The sequence below is a fragment of the Halichoeres trimaculatus genome, unplaced genomic scaffold (genome assembly GCF_033239565.1).
Source record: "Halichoeres trimaculatus isolate MK-OKI-2021-1 unplaced genomic scaffold, fHalTri1.1 fHalTri1_scaffold_24, whole genome shotgun sequence".
Taxonomy (NCBI): Eukaryota; Metazoa; Chordata; class Actinopteri; order Labriformes; family Labridae; genus Halichoeres; species Halichoeres trimaculatus.
The window spans coordinates 3,798,716-3,818,923 of NW_027437202.1; the positions used below are offsets into that span (position 1 = coordinate 3,798,716).

General features: G+C 47.7%; 1 protein-coding gene across 2 annotated transcripts; it reads left to right on the plus strand.

Annotated features, from left to right (window-relative positions):
• Positions 1-433: 433 nt before the first annotated feature.
• hecw2b (HECT, C2 and WW domain containing E3 ubiquitin protein ligase 2b) lies at positions 434-19,271 on the plus strand. 2 transcript variants are annotated; one of them, XM_074664528.1, is made up of 30 exons: positions 434-970; positions 7,395-8,452; positions 10,142-10,249; positions 10,324-10,418; positions 10,692-10,767; positions 10,907-11,076; positions 11,162-11,304; positions 11,582-11,682; positions 11,755-12,527; positions 12,608-12,752; positions 12,835-12,978; positions 13,073-13,174; positions 13,298-13,448; positions 13,537-13,640; positions 13,727-13,851; positions 13,968-14,153; positions 14,256-14,408; positions 14,541-14,643; positions 14,716-14,812; positions 15,014-15,097; positions 15,880-15,989; positions 16,081-16,201; positions 16,291-16,404; positions 16,486-16,638; positions 16,725-16,823; positions 16,912-17,041; positions 17,122-17,383; positions 17,474-17,559; positions 17,646-17,758; positions 17,856-19,271. In XM_074664528.1, the coding sequence occupies exons 2-30, from the start codon at positions 8,062-8,064 to the stop codon at positions 17,965-17,967; spliced, it is 4,551 nt and encodes a 1,516-aa protein (XP_074520629.1). In that variant the 5' UTR covers positions 434-970; positions 7,395-8,061; the 3' UTR covers positions 17,968-19,271. The 2 variants fall into 2 exon arrangements, with proteins under 2 accessions (XP_074520629.1, XP_074520630.1); XM_074664529.1 differs by having other exon boundaries at positions 12,608-12,749.
• The last annotated feature ends 937 nt before the right edge of the window (positions 19,272-20,208 follow it).

Genomic DNA, 20,208 nt, shown 5'->3' on the forward strand with positions numbered 1-20,208 from the left:
TTTTTTGGAGTAAAACACCATATACGTTAAAATATCTAATCTATTATCCCAGGGTGACCTCTTTAAACTACATTCCTGTCTATGTACAGATATAAAATAGTATTATATTCTTTGTTAAGTTATATAGAACAAAGATCTACAATGTTTGGGGTTATTTCATGTTAACTACCTTGTTATTTCTTAAAGTAGGAAATTTGAAGGCAGTGAAAATATTTTTATTGAAAGATATTCACGTTATTATTTTTTATTGTGACCATTTTTATACCTGAAAATGAAGGTTGTATCACAATCAGGACTAGGGTCAACATGATGTCATTTTTTTCCGTCAAACCTCATGTGACCCCCTTATTGCGACCCTCTGAAGGTCCGCGACCCTCAGCTTGAGCCCCTGTGATTCCAGAGAGGGGGGTTAGTGGGAGGTGTTTAATCAGTTATTTTGACGCCGAGCTCGGGCAGTATGGACTCCGACACCATGGCCTGGCTTTAAAAACAAACTTTGTGAGGGGAATCTGCAGGAATAGTCGCGCCGCGGTTGTGTGTACCCTCTCCGGCATGGCGGAGCGCGCGGACAGCGGGGATAGAGCGCGTGAAGCGGCGGAAACAGGGCGGCGGATGTGAAGCGGTCCAGGCGAATAAATAAGAAATGAACGCTCTTTCTTTCTACCCAGCCTGGCAACATGACGGAGAAGTAAACGACGTCGCGTCGAGAACGAGTCGGAAACCATGATTTAGCTGCAATAACAAAGCAAAAGTGACATTTTCTCAAAGGAGGTTTCGTGTTGACCGCAGGTTGGAACTACCGAGAGGAGAGAGGCGCAGCGGCCGGCTTTGGAGCGCCGGATCCCGCTTGGAAGCAGATGAAGGGTCGGTGGTGCCCGGGCCGTTTGGAGGTCCGTCGTCCATGATCGAGCGACTACTTCGGGGGTTTTATCTTCGTGCAGAACACGACGTTTGAGCCTCAACAGCAAAGGTGAGCTGTGTACTCTGAATACACGCAGGATGAAACCATCAAAGTGTTTATTCCTGTGCACAAGAAGGATGCTTTGATGTCGATCTGACACCATCACGCCACTAATTGACGTTTCCTGCAAACCTATCCCATCACAGCCTGTTTTTGCTCTCAGATGAAGTCATGTTGTAATAAGTAGAAGCCCGACCAAACAACAACAACAAAGAAGCCAATGTGGGTCCTGCAGCATCATGTGCTGCTGTCAGAAACGGGGAGAGCATTGAGGCTAGAAGAGAGAATTTCAACCTGCTAACACACATACTGTGAGTAAATGAGATCAGGGCTGGAGTCTGCTCACAGAATCAGATCAATGCCAGTGTAACAGGCCTGCTCATCTCCTGTTTCCTCCCTAATAGCTTCACAGAGATTGTGTGTGTGTGTGATAAGCTGCAGTGTAGCAGAGGTCATATTTATTAGGAGTTCAGTTTCCTGAGTGGTTAATGATTGTATAGTTACACAGAGGGTGGTCTTTGTTTTTCCAGTTGAAGGAGTTTAAAGACCTGTTGGGTTGCAGTGTCTTGCTCAGCGACACTTCAGCAATTGATTGAGGATGTGTACACCACCTTCACTCTGCTGCATCTGGGGATTCTCAAGTGTATTAAGCCTATTTTCATCTACTCGCCTTATTGACCTGATATCTGAGACCACTTTGAGAGCCAGTGCCTCCAGCTTTTTCACATGACCGTCATCAGAAAAGACTCTTTCTAATATTTAATCCGATAACGCTTGTAGCTACATTGTGTAATTAACAAATAACCAAAGTAAGGAGTTGTATGCACATGGATGGATGTTGTATGGAGAAGTAAAACACACACTGGCATGGAGGAATGTGATGGGCGTGTTGGGGACAGGAAGCTGTCGCCTCTGACGGGACCTCCTCATTGTTTTACAATCACGCCAAAGCTATTTCAAGACGGGTGTTTGTGAGTTCTTGTGCACCAGTCTCAGGAGTGTGTTGTTTTCAGAGGCCACAGAATCCAACTTTAAAACCATCTCCAGGATCACACAGACATCCTTTCAGTTTCTGCGTGTATCACCCCACCTCCACCACGGAGCTATTTGGGCAAATAGGACAAGTTTCTGGCATCTCTTCAGGGACTGGGTCAGCCTCTTCCGCTGTAGCTCCACTTGTGATTTAATTAGGCTGCTGCCAGGCCTGTATTTTTTATCCTTACCTCTAAATCTTCCCCGGTGCAGCTTTTAAGCTCTGGCACTTGCATTATTCAGCGCCGTAGCCTCCTCTCCAGGCAAACAGCCCGAGCACTGCCCCACCTAGAAGAACATCAGCAGCACAGTGGAGAGTTTTGGAGTCCGAACTGCTCCTCGTGAGCATTCAGCTTTTATAGGAAACACTTGTGAATGTGAAAGCTCTCATTGCCCACTTTTTGTTTGAGGGAGCGTGGGATGAAAGCAGCAGCAAATTAAACCCAGGTTTGGAGTGTGTGTGTGTGTGTGTGTGTGTGTGTGTGTGTGTGTGTTTCTCGTGTAGCACCATCACTCCTGACTGGCAGAGTATTGATGCCAGCGTTGTGTGTATATTTAGTCACGAAGTCTCACCATTTTATAAATAACCGCAGACAGGAGGGAGGCTGCTGCTTGAAGACAGATTGCATCTCTCTTAGAGCAGTTGGGGTATGGTGGCCCACATGGACAAAGTGGTGGAATGTGAGTTTTCTCTGAGATGCTGTGGTTGCTGTGGAGAAGCTCTCTGTGTCAGTTTCTCTGGTTGGTGGATTCTCACAGCTCAGAGTTAGCAGAGAGATGATGTTACTGTTATGGTTTTAACACCTCTGACAACCAGACACAGCCGTCCTCCCTTCCTTCATCCCTTCCTTCCTTCCTTCCTCCTCAGATAGAATTACAGTGATTTAATTAAAGTCACAGACGACCTCTGTGTGATTGTGTTAGGAACATTTCACTGTAACCCTGATGTGGAATGAAAATAAAGAGGAACACAGAAATCAAATCAATGTGAAGTCACAGTTATGAGGTGGTAGTGATAGATTATGTCCAAGTTTTGACTTTTTCTGTCGTTGTGTTTAATATTTTTTAACACTCGTTTATAACTAAATTTTCATAATTGAACTTTTTTTTCTAATTAATTTGTCACTTTTTGTCATAACTTCAATTTTTTTGACCATAGTGTAGTGTATTGTAGTGTATTTATCATTAGTTGTAACTTTTTATCCTTAAATTTGGACACTTTTTTTTACATCGTAACTTTTTATTCTGATACTTTCAGATCTTAAGCTCACAGTCGAATAATGAGATAGTGGAGACACAATAGTTCATAGTTTCAACTGTTGATTATTGAATTCTTATGTTAATCTGACATTTTTGTAGACGATTTTGATGTTTTCCTCCAATCGCTTTGTTGTATTTTTTGGAAGTTTTTTTGTTTCTAACAATTTCTATCTCATATTTTTTTTTTGTTTTGTTTTGATTTGTCATTTTTATGACGAATTAGACAGTTATAACTTGTTTTCACACTGTTATATACCTTACTTTTTTAATAATTAGACTATCATCTTTTAGTTTTCACATTTCCACATTATTGTGACTGTTTTTATCCCACAGTGTGAAATTTGTGTCACTTATTTTAGCTTTTAATGTTGTAGTTTTAACTTATTATTTTATTTTGTTATTTTTTTCTGATAATGTAATTTAACATTGTGCCATTTGTTTTCTATTTTTCACTGTTTTCTGAAGCTTTATAGTCTTTCTCTCCCAGTCATGACTCAACAATTTGCAGTGTGTGTTTCATTTTAGCTCATTTAGCATTTTCATCACAGTTAAGTGAGTTTTTATGTTGTGATTTGTCAATTTTATCAGATAGTTGTGACTTTAATCTTATTTACTTAACTTATTTTTTGTCATAATTTGACTGTTATGTCATAGTTTCACATTTTTTTCCCCTTAATTTAACTTTTCTTATTTCATAGTTGTAACTTTCAATCTTTAAATACAACTTGTGATTTTTGTACGATTCACCTTTTCCTTGTAGTTTTGATGTTTTGTCTTATATTTTCATCTCTTTTTTTTCTTCATCTTATATAATACCATATATTTTTTACTTCTGACTTTTTTCTGATGATTTAAAATCTGAATCTCCCACTTATGACAGAACAATTTGCGATCAGCATGCAGAGGTGGGCCTTCTTTCTTTAGACAACTTGAAACCAGAGCATATTTGTCTTTTGTCACCATTTGTACTATAAGAGAAATCCCCAAAGCAAAAGTTTGGTCACTGTCACTGAGATTGAATGTGCTTAAACAAACTGTTATTGCATGACATCACAGTTAGAAGGGAACTCTCTGGGCCTGTCCTCTCACGGTTTGTTGATTTTCTAACATGTGATAAAGGTTTAACCCTTTTAGGGCCCTACACACATCAGCTGCAGTCACTGCATCCATTGAGCTTCACCATAGAAGAGTTTAATCTAAACGTCAGAGCAACGAGTGAGTCCAGAGGACTGAGTCTGTAGCTCCCACACACAAAGAGGTCCAGTGTTCAGCGGGGCCCAGTTTTATGTGCAAAGCTAATGTGGAATGTTTTGCTGTGAGACCCTGGCAGAACGGGGTCAAAGGTCAGCTATTGAGTGGGACAGGGGGAGGAGACGGGGAGGACTCTGACAGGGGGTGTGCTTGGTTGAAGGTGGTTTGGGTTCATTAGAGGTCAGATATGAATAGATTGGTGTTTAAGTTTGTCCTCGAATGCCACGCTGAGAAAAAGCAAGAGGAGACAAGTCAGCGCATTCCTCTTTAAGTCAGTGAAAACAGGCAGAGGAGGAGATTAAAGAGGGAGTAACTTCTCTTATTTTGTTCACGCAGCACTCCTCTGACTTTAAATTTGTAGGACAGCTGCGTGGACATGTCGCTCCAACAGGGGCGGCCGGGGCTCCAGCTGCAGATTGAAGCAGTGTGGTAATGCTGCGGATTAGAGACGGCGTTCTGTCAACAGTAAATCCTCCCATTCTCCGTTTAATCCCGCTGCTGGATGAAGGACACTTACCTCCTGAGAGTTTCACGTGCACAACTGTTTGTGTGTGTGTGTGTGTAGTTTGTCACTCTCCACGTGGACGCTGCACAAGTGTTTCCTGAGAGTGTGTGCTTTAATTTGTCAGCTGGGGGCATGCACGGGTGATCCTGTGCGTGCCTGTGTGTGTGTGTTGACTTTTTGGACACAAGTGGCTGTAAACTCTGCCAGCAGCATCATGCTCGGAGCTGGCCTCTGCCCCGAGTTATTTTTAGACGGTGTCCAGATGTGTGGGCGTAAGTGAGTGTGTCTGAGTTCGCCTGCTTCATAATTTATCTCTCACATCTCTGCGGCTAAAAACAGAAATCATTGGGACGGATTCAGAGAATCCACAACTTTCTCCAAATGTCTGTCTCCCCTGCTTTCTCTTGTTTCCTCCTCACCTGTCGCGTTGAGTTGCACTTTACCAGGAAGAAGCACTGTGTGTGTGTGTGTGTGTGTGTGTGTGTGTGTGTGTGTGTGTGTGTGTGTGTGTGTGTGTGTGTGTGTGTGTGTGTGTGTGTGTGTGTGTGTGTGTGTGTTCCTGAGTGTGCATTCATCCCGTCTTCTAATAGCTCGGTTGGAGAGAATCAGAGGAAGGAGGGATGTGGCGGCTGAGCTCAGGCCTGACGTGACTCATGTGGAAGCTGGAGACGGGATTTGGTGTAATCACTTCTTCCCATGGCAACCAGTATGTGTGTGTGTGTGTGTGTGTGTGTGTGTGTGTGTGTGTATATATATATGTGTGTGTGTGAACTATAAGAGGAGAGGAAGGGACCTGTTGGCCTTTGAAGAAGGCGTCTATGGAGAGTAATTATAGCTCATCGATGAGGGAGTCTTAGTTTGCGTCCTGCTGGGAAATGTGAAAATAATGGAGCTATTGTTAGTGATGACATCACACGGGGTCAGGGGGTGATGTCATTACCTTTTCAGTCTTATTCTGTCCCTCTGGAGCCTCCGTAGTTACTTTTCAAGGTGTATTTTTTCTCTGTGAAGTGTTTATTTTTTGTTCAAGGTTTTTTTGATTGGTTTATAACAATTATCCAAAAACTAGAGATGGGTACCGTATTTGGTACTTTATAGGTACTGACCAAATTCTGTTTCTGTTGGTACCAATTCATGTAAATTCAGAAGGTACCATGTTTAGGTTCCTAAATGCATCCTTGTGACTGTGAGGGAGTGGACGAGTAGGTGATTTTCCATGCTGAACATGAACACAGCATTGCATATTTATATTTAGAAGAAAAAATATTATAAATAGCAAAAAACTAACAAATTGATAATTTTGCCACATTAACACAAAAAGTACAGAAAATAGTTGAGAACCATTATCGATTGCCAGGTATCGGGCATCGTCACTGTATTGTTTTAAATGTGAAAGGTACACATCCCTAACAAAAGATGACATGCATAAATCAATAATGTTACTGTTTAAACTGATTAACATGGCTCCAACAGAGCCCTTTCTCCAGTGTACCTCACACACAGAAAAAAAACCAAACAAAATAACCCCCAACAGATTGGAGTAAATACAAAAATGAGATCATCAAAATGAAGAAGACAAATATATGCATGTACACAATACATATATATACACATATACATGTGAATATACACACATATGTCCATTTACACACATAAAATATCTAGTAAACGTTAATAAGTACATAAGTGAGTAATCAAAGAGTTACCTGAGGTGTATAGGGTCATCAGCTGTTACGCAGATGGATTAAAATTTCTGGGCACTGCTTCTTGTGGTGTAATGTTTTTTCATAAATGTTAGATTGTGAATAACATCATTTATCCATAATTTAAAAGTTGGAGGGCATTTCTCTTTCCTTCGAATCTACGTGCACGGAGAGCAGCTGGGATGTAGATGAGGGGATACAACTGCAAGAATTGCTGTTGTTGAGGAAAGTTTGAAGGGTTTCTTCTAAACATCTGTCAACATTGTAAATATTAGTTTCTGAAATCTGTCTAATTTTGGGTGAAACCAAAACAAATGTGAGAGGGTGCTTGCCTGCATTGATGACATATGGGATGAAAAGCAGGAAGCATTGTACATAACCTGACTGTGGACCAGTGGAGACGATGCAAGATCTGGAATAGAATCACAGCATGTCTTAAACAAATAGAAAAAGAGCATCATCCCAGACTTCCTTAAAGAGCTTTATCTCCAGTTCTTCCTCCAACAGTTTATTAAGGAATAAACAAGCCCGACAGACCTTTTGGAGAGATCGTGGGTTTAGATGGAGGAGAAGAAAAAGATGTTTTCATAAAGTTCTGTGTGAAGTGATTTTGCCATCATCCCTCTTCTTCTCCCCTCAAACGTGTCATCATTCTGACCTCCTCTCTCTGTTTCTCCTTCAGGTCTGCCCTCACACCCCTCCTCCCTGTGGACCAGTGGAACGCCCCGTCACTTCCCCCTCCTCCTCCTCCTCCTCCTCTTCAGAGGGATTTCCGGATCCCGATCTCCTCATCACTCTCTGTGCTCATCCCTGACACTCATCACTCCTCCATGTCTTCATGGTTTCCTGGATGTTTCATGAGCTACTGTAGTGCCCTCGAGCAGGGCACCATGGACTGGTATTGCAGTGCATTAAGAAGGATGACAGTCATGGATGATTCATGAGGCGTTGTAACTGTGCTTCAAACTGCCTCCTGGAGTGACCTGGGAACTTAAAGTGCCTTGCTCAAGGGAACGAAGGATGTGCACGGAGGAAACCAAACTCCAAACTTTCTGAGCTGCTGTGATTGAACCACTCCTCCTCCTCCTCCTCCTCCCTTCTTCCTTCTTTTCTGTCTTAGACGCCCTCACCTCACCTCCATCATTCGCCCCTCCCTTACTACAGCTGTCCTCCCCCCTCGCCCCCGCCCCCAGTCATCCTCTCCCTCCCCGTCCCTCCCCACCTCCTCCTCCTCTGCCCCTTCCTCCCCCTACCACCACCACCACCATCACCACCATCACCACCAGCTCTCCTCCTCACCTCCTCGCTTTACACCTCCTGCATTCACCTCCTCATCCCCTGCTGTAACCATGGCGATGGCTGCAACTTCCTCGTCTCCATCCACGGCTAGCAGCAGCGCTCGGGAACACCTGCTGGCGGTGCGACGGCGCACTCCTCACTCACGCCCGTACACGATAGGACCTGATAACCTGCGCTGCCTGGCGGTGCAGGGCGGGGTTGGAACCTCCTCTGCGTCCTCCTCATCTTCTTCGGGTATGTGTCAAGGAAACCAACCGGAAGCGGGGGCGGTGGTGGGGCTCCAGAGGGCCAACAGCGACACGGACTTAGTGACGTCTGAAAGTCGCTCGTCGCTCACGGTGTCTACGCATCAGCTGACGCTCGGACAGGGCCACCTGGTCATCTCGTGGGACATCAAGGAGGAAGTGGACGCCACGGACTGGATCGGCCTGTACCACATCGGTGAGCAAACGTAGTGAGCCATGTGTCCATCTCCCTTCCTGTGCATCCACATGTCCCCGTGGGTGTGGTTATGATAGTGATGCAATGGCGTTTTGAGGAAGTTGTGATGTGAAGGTTAGAGCATTACATCAGCTGCACCGCTGCTGCTGCTACATTAAGCGTCTAATGGATTCTGTGTGTGTGGGTGTGTGTGTGTGTGTGTGTGTGTGTGTGTGTGTGTGTGTGTGTGTGTGTGTGTGTGTGTGCCAGAGTCAGAGGAAGAAGGAGACGGGAGGTTACACTGATGAAAAGTGATGCTGACTCAGCATGAGTAGCATTTAAGCGTCTCTTCTCATATTACACTCTCACTCCTCACACACACACACACACACACACACACACCAGTGTAAGGGCATCCTGACACACAGAATGAGAAGGATTCGTCCACAGGGGCGCTCTGGTCTGCTCACACACTCTGCTGTGATGGAGCAGTTTTAGGCTCAGGTGTGAAACACACACTGTTTGACTGCCTCTCAGGTCAGGTGAGCAGTCGCTCCTCAGTGGAGGAGCCCGTGGAAAACGATCTCTCCAAACTCTGCAGCTCTTCCTTGGTATTGATCCAGGGAGGGGGGGGTTTCTTGGGGGGGATTCTCCCTAGGGGCGAGCCCTGTTTCCAGCCTGGCTGTCGGCCATGCTGCTGAGGAGCCGCCTGTAACCTTCCCCTGCTGTCTGACCTGTGTGTGTTCAGTGACTGTGTTTTATAAGGTTTGGATGTTACCAGGTCAGACAGGTGTGTGTGTGAGAAATGTATTCACCGTCACTTACAAAGGCTCAGGGTTTATTGACGGCGACCTGGAGACATGTACCATATGTGTGTATGTGTGTATGTGTGTGTGTGTGTGAGGCTGACGGACAGCAGCATTGATCCATCAGGACGCCGGCCATTTGTCACAGGACGCGCACATTAATGTTTGATGCCTGACCAGGCAGAGACGAGGATGTGGTTTACGAGCTGAGGGCAGACGCTAACCTCTGCACTGTGAATCCCTCAAACATCATGAAGTCGCCATGACGATCAGAGAAGTTTGTTTTAGAGGTGTTAGCTTTTCGCTGAATTAACATCACCAGCTCCAGCTTATATCTGTAGCTGTTTGCTTTGTTTACCTCCTCCTCCTGAAGTGTCCTTGCATTCTGCCGCCTCATTAAGCGAGTCCACAGCTCAATACGTGACCTCGTCCAGCGTCCTGTTCTGTTAATTATCTCTCACACTGTCTGCCCTGTGTGTCAGCAACTGTTTCACCAAAACACTTAAGTCCGACTTTAATGTTATACTCCCTTTCAGCAGACTGTCTGCTACAATTTTGGGTTAGTTGCAGGTTTGTACGAACTGGATCTTAGTATCCAGAATATTTCCAGGATCTGGATCGTACTTTAACATCTGTCAGAAATTATGGTGACCTTGTCTGGTATTGTTTTGCAAAGCAGTCCAACCATTTATCATGGAGTTATATACAATTATGGTGAAAACGGCCCTATCTGACAATAATAAAGAATCCTTTAAAAGAGTCCTGGATCAAGACGGTGATCCGGATCACCTCCAAAATTTAACCACTTTGTCCTTATCCCATTTTGAGCATTTCCTGAAAATTTCATCAAGATCCACATAACTTCCGTGATGGAGGTAATAATGAGGTGGTGTGTGTTTTGCAGATGAGACCTGTGTGGCCAACGTGTGGGACTCCAAGAACAGAGGCGTGAACGGGACCCAGAGGGGACAGATCGTGTGGAGGCTGGAGGCGGGACCCTACTTCATGGAGCGTGAGTCGACTTCAGATCTCGTGTTTGTGAAAGTTTGAAGTCAGTGTTATTAGAGGTTTTTTTTTATGTTGCAGCGGAGACAAAGATCTGCTTCAAATACTACCACGGTGTAAGCGGAGCACTAAGAGCGACGACACCCTGCATCACCGTCAAGAACCCAGGAGTACCGGTACGTTCCGCGTGTGGTTGAAAAAGACACTTTGAGCCTTTAGAGATGTGGTGACGGAGACGTGAATGGAGCGGAGAGGATGTCACGGAGCACACACTGAGCTGAAGAGACGTTTGCTCCAGTTGAGTCAGGAAGAGTGGAAGCTCCGGGACTATTATCCCGCTCCGATGACGCTCCTTTAAACTTTTAACTTGTGTGTTTGTTTCTGAGAGGGTAAAACAAGTTCACTCCAAACACAGTCCTCTCTCACACTCCTTTCTGTTTTCTTCTTAGGTTGGCAGTGAGGGGCAGGCAGAGGACCAATCAGGGGGCGAGCACTGTCGGAAGCTGGTCAGCTTTACCCTATCAGGTGAGAAAAACTGAAATCTTATTGTGTGTAGATGTAACAAGCAACCCAAAAGTTAAAATAAGACAAAAACACTTGATAAGATTTCATTTTTTTGCAGCAATGATGGCGTGTTTTTATAACCTGTGTGTTTCTGCTCTAGATATTTGCGCTCTAGGTCTCAAAAAGGGGATGTTCTTCAACCCCGACCCCTACCTGAAGATGTCAATCAAGCCGGGGAAGAGGAGCGGCCTCCCCAAGTTCACCCACCACGGCCAGGAGAGGCGCTCGTCCATCATCGCCAACACCATCAACCCCGTGTGGCACGGCGAGGTCGGTAGAGTGCTAAAATCATGTTTCATCATGTTTTTGAAGGGTGAAAATGACGAATTCTGTGTGGTTTTCTCTCCACTTCCAGAAATACACCTTTGTGGCTCTGATGACAGATGTGCTGGAGATCGAGGTGAAGGATAAGTTTGCAAAGAGTCGACCAATCATCAAGCGGTTTCTGGGTCAGCTGATCATCCCCGTGCAGCGACTCTTAGAGGGGCCAACAGCTGAGTGAGCGCTCACACACTTTCCTTAACTTCTGTGCACAAAGACCTTAAAAGTCAAACCTGAGTTTAGTGGTTTGAGCATGTGCAGAATTCTGACCTTCAGCGTTTAACCACAGTGACTCAACATGATCTCGTCAATACGGATCAATATGGGCCAATCAGCTCATAGATCAAGCATCGACTGGTGATGGATCAGCGGCGAGGACATCATGTACTCATGTGAACTGTGATGTAAAGACGCTGTTTGTAGAGACGTGACTGGTTTTGGTGTTTTCCTGCAGCGACCAGCCCGTCAGCTACAGCCTGTGCCGCCGTCTCCCCACGGACCACGTGAGCGGCCAGCTTCAGTTCAGAGTGGACCTCACCTCCACGGGGCAGGAAGGTAAGTGCCGCCGCGTTGATGTGTAGAATAAGTGTCAGATCATGATCTCACTCTTCATCTTACTCCTTCCAGAAGCTTCTCCAGACGCCGTGGGGAGCCTCCTCGGCGGCGCAGTAAACGGCGACCCCGGCAGCCCCTCTGATGACGAAGACCTCCCTCACCCGTCCTCACGCATCACATGTGGCGCGTCCCCTACTGGGTCTGAGGAAGGCTCCTTGATAGTGAACGGCGCGTGCTATTACGGCGAGGACAGCGTGTGGCGGGAAGCTGGACAAATAGGAGAAGAGGACCTGCTTCCTTTAGCGATAGGAGGTCACACGCATCGCCAGGTGTCGTTAAACGACTACCTGGACGCCATCGAGTCCCCAAGGAGCCCAGGGGATCGCTCTGTGGCGGGGCCGTCACCCAAGTTGCGCTCCAGCTTCCCAACGGACACGCGGCTCAACGCCATGCTGCACATAGACTCTGATGAGGACGAGGAGACGACGGGGCAGCACAGGGAGGCGTCGCAGGAGGCGAGGACGCAACAGAGCGCAGATTCACCGAGGAGATCAGAGACTGAAGAAGGAAGCGAGGGCCCGAAAGGAGAGGTGACAGCAGAGGTGGGTGCCTCTGTGGAGCCTGATGGTGGCGCCGGGGAGGAGACGCCACCTGCTGCTGAGGCTGCAGGCGCTGCTGAAGAAGCTGCGACGGCTTCCACTTCCTCTGAGGCGCCAGGAGCTGCAGCAGCTACAGCAGTGGTGGAGTCTGCAGCTGAGTGCACGTGTCAGGAGCAGAGCAGGAGGTTGAGCGCTCAGCTGGAGGTGCCCTACAGCCCCCCGCTGGGCCCGCTGTCACCCATCCAGGTGAGCGGCGGCGTGGGGATCAGCTGCATGTTTGATTCAAAGAAGGATGTAGTGTCATTGTTTGTCTGTGTTCTGCTCAGGAGGTGGACTCCAGGAAAGAAGTGGCTCCAAAGGCGGAGGAGGAAGGGGCGGAGTCATCGAGCAGCGAGGCAAACGGGCCAATTGCTGCAGCTGCTCCTGGAAGCGGCGCCGCAGCAGAACAGGAAGGAGCGACGTCTGAAGGTGGTGAGCTGGACGAGTGTTTGTCAGACAGAGTTTGATTCTGAATCCACAAGTTTGAACAAAGTCACTGATGTTTGGGTTACAGGAGCCAGAGGCGAGGAGGAGGAGGGAGGGGAGGTGTGGAGGAGGAGGCAGTCTCTGCAGGCGTCAGGGGGTGTGGCCCAAAATCAGGAAACAGGCCGGGCCAGGGAGGGTCAGAACGGGGTGGCGGGGGCGGACAGAGAGACAGGTGAAACTTGTTGTGCTTTGTGTTTTTTATTAAGGTGGTAGATGAGTGCTGTATTAATGTGTGTGTGTGTGTGTGTGTGTGTGTGTGTGTACAGGTGCCACAGCTCAGGTGAACGGCCATCAGTCTGTGCGCTCCCTGCCATCAATCCGCCATGACATCAACCGCTATCAGAGAGTGGATGAGCCTCTTCCTCCCAGTAAGTTCACACATAGTTACAGTGCTGTGTGTGTGTGTGTGTGTGTGTGTGTGTGTGTGTGTGTGTGTGTGTGTGTGTGGCTTTGTTTTGTCTTCTCACTGACTTCTTCTTTCTCCTTTCCAGACTGGGAGGCTCGCATTGACAGCCACGGCCGGATCTTCTACGTGGACCACGTCAACAGGACGACCACTTGGCAGCGCCCCACGGCCCCCCCAGCCCCTCAGACCCTCCAGAGATCCAACTCCATCCAGCAGATGGAGCAGCTGAACCGCAGGTGACGAAAGGAATTGGCTAGAAGAAGAAGAAATTAACACGTGGTACCAAAAATGTGGTTGACATGAAGCATGTGTGTGCTTCTTCAGGTACCAGAGCATACGACGGACGATAACCAACGACAGCCGGCCGGAGGAGCCGCCAGCCAACGAGCTGTCGACGGATGAGACTGACATGCAGCCCTCCATCCCAGGTGAGCTCACTGTGCACCGTGAAAGAAGCTAATAGAGTGTTTTCTTCATACATGTGATGGTAACTTTGTGTGTGTGTGTTTGTCAGAGTTACGCAGGGACAGCAACGCGGCTCAGTCCAGCTCCAGATCTCGGCTCGCTCTGCTGCTCCAGTCCCCCAGCGCCAAGTTCCTCACCAGCCCCGACTTCTTCACTGTGCTGCATTCCAACCCTGTAAGGACGCTGTCCTTTCTCAGAACACACTCCAACATGTCTTGATGTGTCATGATATGATGTTAATGGGGAGAGGGATGTGACTAAAGTTGGATGCTTCCTGTGTCCCGTGTCAGAGTGCCTACCGCATGTTCACCACTAACACGTGTCTGAAGCACATGATCAGCAAGGTGCGCCGGGACGCTCACCACTTTGAGCGCTACCAGCACAACCGGGACCTGGTGGCCTTCCTGAACATGTTTGCCAACAAACAGCTGGAGCTCCCCCGAGGCTGGGAGATGAAGCACGACCACACGGGCAAGGTAGAGACCGCGCCGCTGACGCCCCGTAGTGGTTAAGTCTTTCAATGAACTAACAGATGTGTGTGTGTGTGTGTGTGTGTGTGTGTGTGTGTGTGTGTGCAGCCTTTCTTCGTGGATCATAACTGCCGCGCCACCACATTCATCGATCCTCGGCTGCCTCTTCAGAGCACCCGACCCCCGAGCCTCCTGGCTCACCGTCAGCACCTGACCCGTCAGCGCAGCCACAGCGCCGGAGAGGTCAGCCCTCGTCGCCTGGTAAGACAATCCGCTGATTCTTTGAGTGTTTGTCTATATATATATATATATATTTATTTGAGGTGTGGTTAAATTCAAATTGGACTACAAGGGACAGAAAGTGTTAAAAGAAAACCTGCACTTTCTTTCCAGGGAGGCGATGACCCTCGACATGCCGGCCCGCCCGTCCTGCCTCGGCCCTCGAGCACCTTCAGCTCTGCTAGCAGGGCGTCGTGTCAAGACATGGTGCCAGTGGGTGAGTGTCTGCACACAAACTAGACCCCGCAGAGACTTGCACATGTCTAATGTGAATGTGTTTTTCCTGTAGCGTACAACGACAAGATTGTGGCGTTTCTACGACAACCCAACATCTTTGAGATTCTGCAGGAGAGGCAGCCAGACCTGATCCGGAACCACTCACTCAGGTACGCACAAGAGAGTAACACCGACAAAGCTCTGTTAGTGTTTGTGTTTGATGAGAGTTATTACTGGTGCGCACATGTGCAGACACAGAAACAGCTGTAGTAGCAGACTGAAGTGAGGAGCTCTGTGATTCACCCACTTCACTCCTCTCTGAGTGGCTTCATGTTTTTGTAGCTGAGTGTGTGTTTGTGCTCCAACAACAGGGAGAAGGTGCAGCTGATCCGCACAGACGGAGGCTCCGGATTGGCCAGGCTGTCAGGTGACGCTGACCTCGTCATGCTGCTAAGGTGGAGCTTCTTCTTACATGTCATCCTGTGTGTTGTTGTTGTTGTTGTTGTTGTTGTTGTTCAATCATGTTTCATCATTCATCCAGTTTGAATAAAGATGCTTTTATGTGTGAAAGCTCTTAATAAGGGAGCAGCTGTGCTCCTGAGATATGGAGGTGGTGTTTTTATGATTTATTGAATTGTAATTAGGGAAACATTGGTGGGAGCAAAATTGAGGGTTTGATGGTCACTGAAGAAAAATAACAGTTTGTCCAAAAAATGAGGTTTAGCAGTGTAATGTCCCCAGACTCCATACTGTAAAGATGAGAGGGCTTGCAGAGCTCTTTATGTTGTTGTTAACAGTGTATTGTGGTGATAATTTTGTGGTTTCCCCTTTTAGCTGTGGTGAAATGTCTGGAAAAGTTTTGAAGAAATGGGTTCAGAGCACATTGTATGTCTCATTATACTGCCACCTTGTGGTGTGGGTTTGAAAAAGCATGTGAAGACTCCATGAGAGAGTGGTTAGAAAACTTTGATGGTGTAACACAAGTGAATTATTTTGTGAAGCAGGAGTTAAAGCTTGGAGGAGGAGTTTTCCAGCTTGGAGAAAGTGTTGATAATGGTTTCCCAGAATGCCATAGTTCTGCTGGTAATGAATCCCAGTGATAGTTTAGTGAGATATACAGTGTCTGAGTGTGTTATTTTCTGTCCCTGTTTAAATGGAGTCCTGAGAGTACCAATATTTATGATGATGATGATGATGATGATGATGCTGTCTGTCTTCCTTCTGTTACTCTCTGCAGCCTGTTTGAAGATGAAGTGATGTCCTACGTGCCTCCTCACGCCTTACTTCACCCCAGCTACTGTCAGTCACCTCGAGGGTCTCCTGTGTCCTCTCCTCAGAACTCACCTGGTAGGAGTGTGAAGCGTGTGACTGTGTGTTTAAATAAAGAAGAAGGTTTTAGAGTCGATGTGACTGTTTAAATACACTCCTGTGCCTTTAGGTACCCAGAGAGCTAACGCCAGAGCTCCAGCGCCCTACAAGAGAGACTTTGAGGCCAAGCTGAGGAACTTCTACAGGAAACTGGAAACCAAAGGCTACGGCCAAGGCCCGGGGAAGCTAAAGTGAGTGGAGAGTGTGTGAAGGAGGAAGACAGGTTTTGGCTTTCATGTGTTTTTACACACGGCTGACAGTGCTCCGTGTTTGTGTGCAGGCTGATCATCCGGCGGGACCACCTGCTGGAGGACGCCTTCAACCAGATCATGTGTTACTCGCGTAAAGACTTGCAGCGCAGCAAGCTCTACGTGAGCTTCGTGGGGGAGGAGGGGTGAGCGCTAACGGTGTTTAGATCCCAGAGTTGAGCTTTTAAAGTACATGGTTATTGAAGTTGTGCGTGTTTGTGGTGCAGGTTGGATTACAGCGGACCTTCCAGAGAGTTCTTCTTCCTGGTGTCCAGAGAGCTGTTTAACCCGTACTACGGTCTGTTTGAGTACTCGGCCAACGACACGTACACGGTCCAGATCAGCCCCATGTCTGCTTTTGTAGACAACCACCACGAGTGGTGAGTGAAGAGGAGCTCAGATGTGACTGTAATAATGTGGATCAGCTTTCAGTGTTGTAATGTGTGTGTTTGTTTGTGCGCTTCAGGTTTCGGTTTAGCGGGCGCATTCTGGGTTTGGCTTTGATCCATCAGTACCTGCTGGATGCCTTCTTCACACGGCCCTTCTACAAAGGCCTCCTGCGCATGTATGTGAAGAGAATGTTGCCATGAGGTTGTTTTTCCCATGAGAGGAGTTGTCTTCACTACTCTGACCTCCTCTTTGTCACCCCGCAGCCCCTGCGACCTGAGCGACCTGGAGTATCTGGACGAGGAGTTTCACCAGTCGCTTCAGTGGATGAAGGATAACGACATCGAGGACATGCTGGACCTCACCTTCACCGTGAACGAGGAAGTGTTTGGACAGGTGAGCCCTTCTCTGCGTTTGACTTTGCAAGAGAAAGGGAGCAAGAAGATGAAGTAAAGTGGTTGCGTCTCTCTGTATAGATCACAGAAAGAGAGCTGAAGGCAGGCGGAGCCAACATCCCCGTGTCAGAGAAGAACAAGAAGGAGTACATCGAGCGCATGGTGAAGTGGAGGATCGAGCGAGGGGTGGTGCAGCAGACGGAGAGCCTGGTGCGAGGCTTTTACGAGGTGGTGGACGCCCGGCTGGTGTCGGTGTTTGACGCCAGAGAGCTGGAGCTGGTGATCGCCGGCACGGCGGAGATCGATTTGTCCGACTGGAGGAACAACACGGAGTACAGAGGAGGTGAGAGGAGGGCGGAGTTGTGTTTTCTTCATTTGTTGTAGCTGTAAGAAGACAATAAGTTGAAGGTTTGTGTTTGTGTTTTGCGTTTAGGTTACCACGACAACCACATAGTGATCCGATGGTTCTGGGCAGCAGTGGAGAGGTTCAACAACGAGCAGAGGCTGCGGCTTCTCCAGGTGGGTGTTGCGGTGTCGATCACGTGTCACAGAATGAGAGAGTGTATTTTCGTCAACGTAATGTCCGTGTCCCTCCCTGTCGTCAGTTTGTCACGGGGACGTCCAGCATCCCTTACGAGGGCTTTGCTTCTCTGAGAGGCAGCAACGGACCTCGCAGGTTCTGCGTGGAGAAGTGGGGGAAGGTGACCTCTCTGCCCAGGTAAATGGTGACGTCAGTGGTATTGAAGAATGCGAGTGCAGTGTGGTGGATTTCCAAATTATTGTTACATGACTTTTGGCTGCGTCTGTTCCTCCAGGGCGCACACGTGCTTCAACCGGCTGGACCTGCCTCCCTACCCGTCGTTCTCCACGCTGTACGAGAAGATGCTGACGGCCGTGGAGGAGACCAGCACGTTTGGGCTGGAATGAGAGGCGTGTTGGATGAGTTATTCAGCCTGCGGACGGAGCTGGATGAATGTCAGATAAAGTTGTTTGTATTTTTTTGATTGGAGGGTGTTTTCTAACCGAGGCCGCAGAGACCTTTGAACTTCAGAAACGCCCCCTGTACAGAGCTCCATATTCACACGTTTGGTTGCACTTGCACGTGGTTATTGGGACACGCATTCACCTGTGATTTGATGAAGGAAGAACCCTGCACTGCCTTTTTGGGAGCGGAGTCATTACTGCCAGGACTTCATGAAGTGGAGATGTGTTTGTTTTTCTATCTCTTTGATACCAGGAGGCCCAAGAAGAAGCAACCACTGCCTTCAGTGTCCTAACTTGAAGGAGCCTGCCTCTGCTGGAGCTGATGTAGGAGAGCTGCAGCTTGAGGGAGCTTTTTGTACGTTGTTGCAGGTTTTCATCTCCAGAGGACAAGGCGACGTTGCCTTTGGAGATGTGGCAGTGATGCAATGTGAATGTAAGCGACTGTCTGATGATAACATGTGAGGTGTTTTCAATCAATCATCAGAAAGGGGAGGGGAGGGGGGCACTTTTATGTGGGAGTGAGTCATTTTTGAGTGCACAGAGGGGTGTTGTGATGGCACCTGAGTGGTAAAGACGTTGAGGTGCATTATATCCCATCCAGTGTCTGTTAGTGTTTGAAGTAATCGCTAGTGGAGGGTGAAAACTTTGAAGTCAATTGTCCCACAGATTAATGCTGCAGTTGTGAGATTTGAGTTTCCTGATTGGAGGTAAGTTTATGTGCAGAAACCCAGTGGACATGTGGAAGAGTAAAGAGTGTTGTGGTGTAGTGAGCACATGTGCTTTATGTGAAAGTGTCTGACACTGGTAGTAGAAATGATGAAGGATTAGGGTAATGTTAACGCGAGTACTTGCGTGATGTGCACACAGAGTTTTCCAAGCATGACATTTTGAGATATGTTCCAAAACATCTTCTTTTAGTCTGTCTTCTGCACTATGAATGTACACACTCCTTAAAGCGGCACAGTGAAAGAGGTGAGTACTTTGTCAGTATATTAAGTGTTCTTGGGTTAGTGAGTTTTTTGTTGTCACTTTGGTGCTTATAGTGGGAACAGGCCTCCGTAGGGCAAAGTGACAGCAGACAGACGGCTGAGATTTGTTTTCACAGGGTGACGTATGTGTTAAGCAGTGCAGAAGTGATGCTGAAAGAGTTTTTTTGAGTTCCCCACTGACTAAGAGCACTGCCGCCGGTTTTCGTGAGCAGAATGTACCAAAGTTGAGACCACTGTTTATGTACAGCTCACCTCACCTCACCTCACTTTTAGAGATGAATGTTTGTCAGCACTGCTGTGGAATAAAACGTCGTTTCTCTATGCAAGTTGTGTGTGGTTTTTGTTGTGTATATGGAGAAAAGAAGCGAGTGTGAGCCACTGAAAGGAATATGTAGTGTATGTGTTGTCAGTGTCATTTGTTTGTTTATATGTACGCTTCCTGGTTGTGGCGTCGCTTCGTGACGTATGTGACGCAGGTGCGAGACGTCATCGCGCTGCGGGTTGATTGCAAATGCGTTGCAGCTGTGTTTGAGCGCGCGCTGGTTGATTGGTGGTGCTTTAAAAGCGGAGCAGTCCAGTGGAGCAGTTGTCGAGCAGCGTGGAGTAGCTCCTCCACGGTGTCGGCGCGCGCACAAGGTGGGTCTGCTCAGTAGCTTCTTGTCGTTGTAGTCGTTGCAATGACAAATAAAGTTGTATTGTATTTTGCTCTGTTGACTTTTCTCCGTCCAATAACTGAGCTCTGTCTCCACAGGTTTTTCTGGCAAGCTGTTCCGGAGCTGTGGTAGCCGGAAAGGTAGGCTGAATTGGCACTTTGTTTGTAGTTGATGAAGAAGTGTGAGACTGAAGGCTGTCTCCACAGGTGTGGCGGTGAAGCGACTATTTGGAGTGTGCGTCCGAAGAGAGACGGTAAGTGTGCGGATAGTGGGCTTTTTGTGGGTGATGAATGCGGAACATTGAGCAGCTTGAGTGTGAGCTAGGTGAGTTTTCCTCTGTCTCCACAGGTTTTGTGTGAAGCTCCGGCGTTGGAGCAGCTTGTTGTCGGTAAATGAAGCCGCTCAGTCCACGCTGTGTTCCCGGGTTGTCATGACAACCAAGCCGCGACACGAGCAGACCGAGGTGGGTTTGAGAGCTTTGTGACTCCATGTATTCGTTGAATAAAGGTGACAACGCACTGACCCGACATTGTCCTCTGTTT

Bases quoted from the DNA above. Each gene is read 5' to 3' on its own strand.
- hecw2b (XM_074664528.1), top strand. From the start codon at position 8,062: ATGGCGATGGCTGCAACTTCCTCGTCTCCATCCACGGCTAGCAGCAGC. The intron at 12,528-12,607 runs GTGAGCGGCGGC...TGTTCTGCTCAG, and splicing joins GCCCGCTGTCACCCATCCAG to GAGGTGGACTCCAGGAAAGA. The intron at 16,405-16,485 runs GTGAGCGCTAAC...TTTGTGGTGCAG, and splicing joins AGCTTCGTGGGGGAGGAGGG to GTTGGATTACAGCGGACCTT.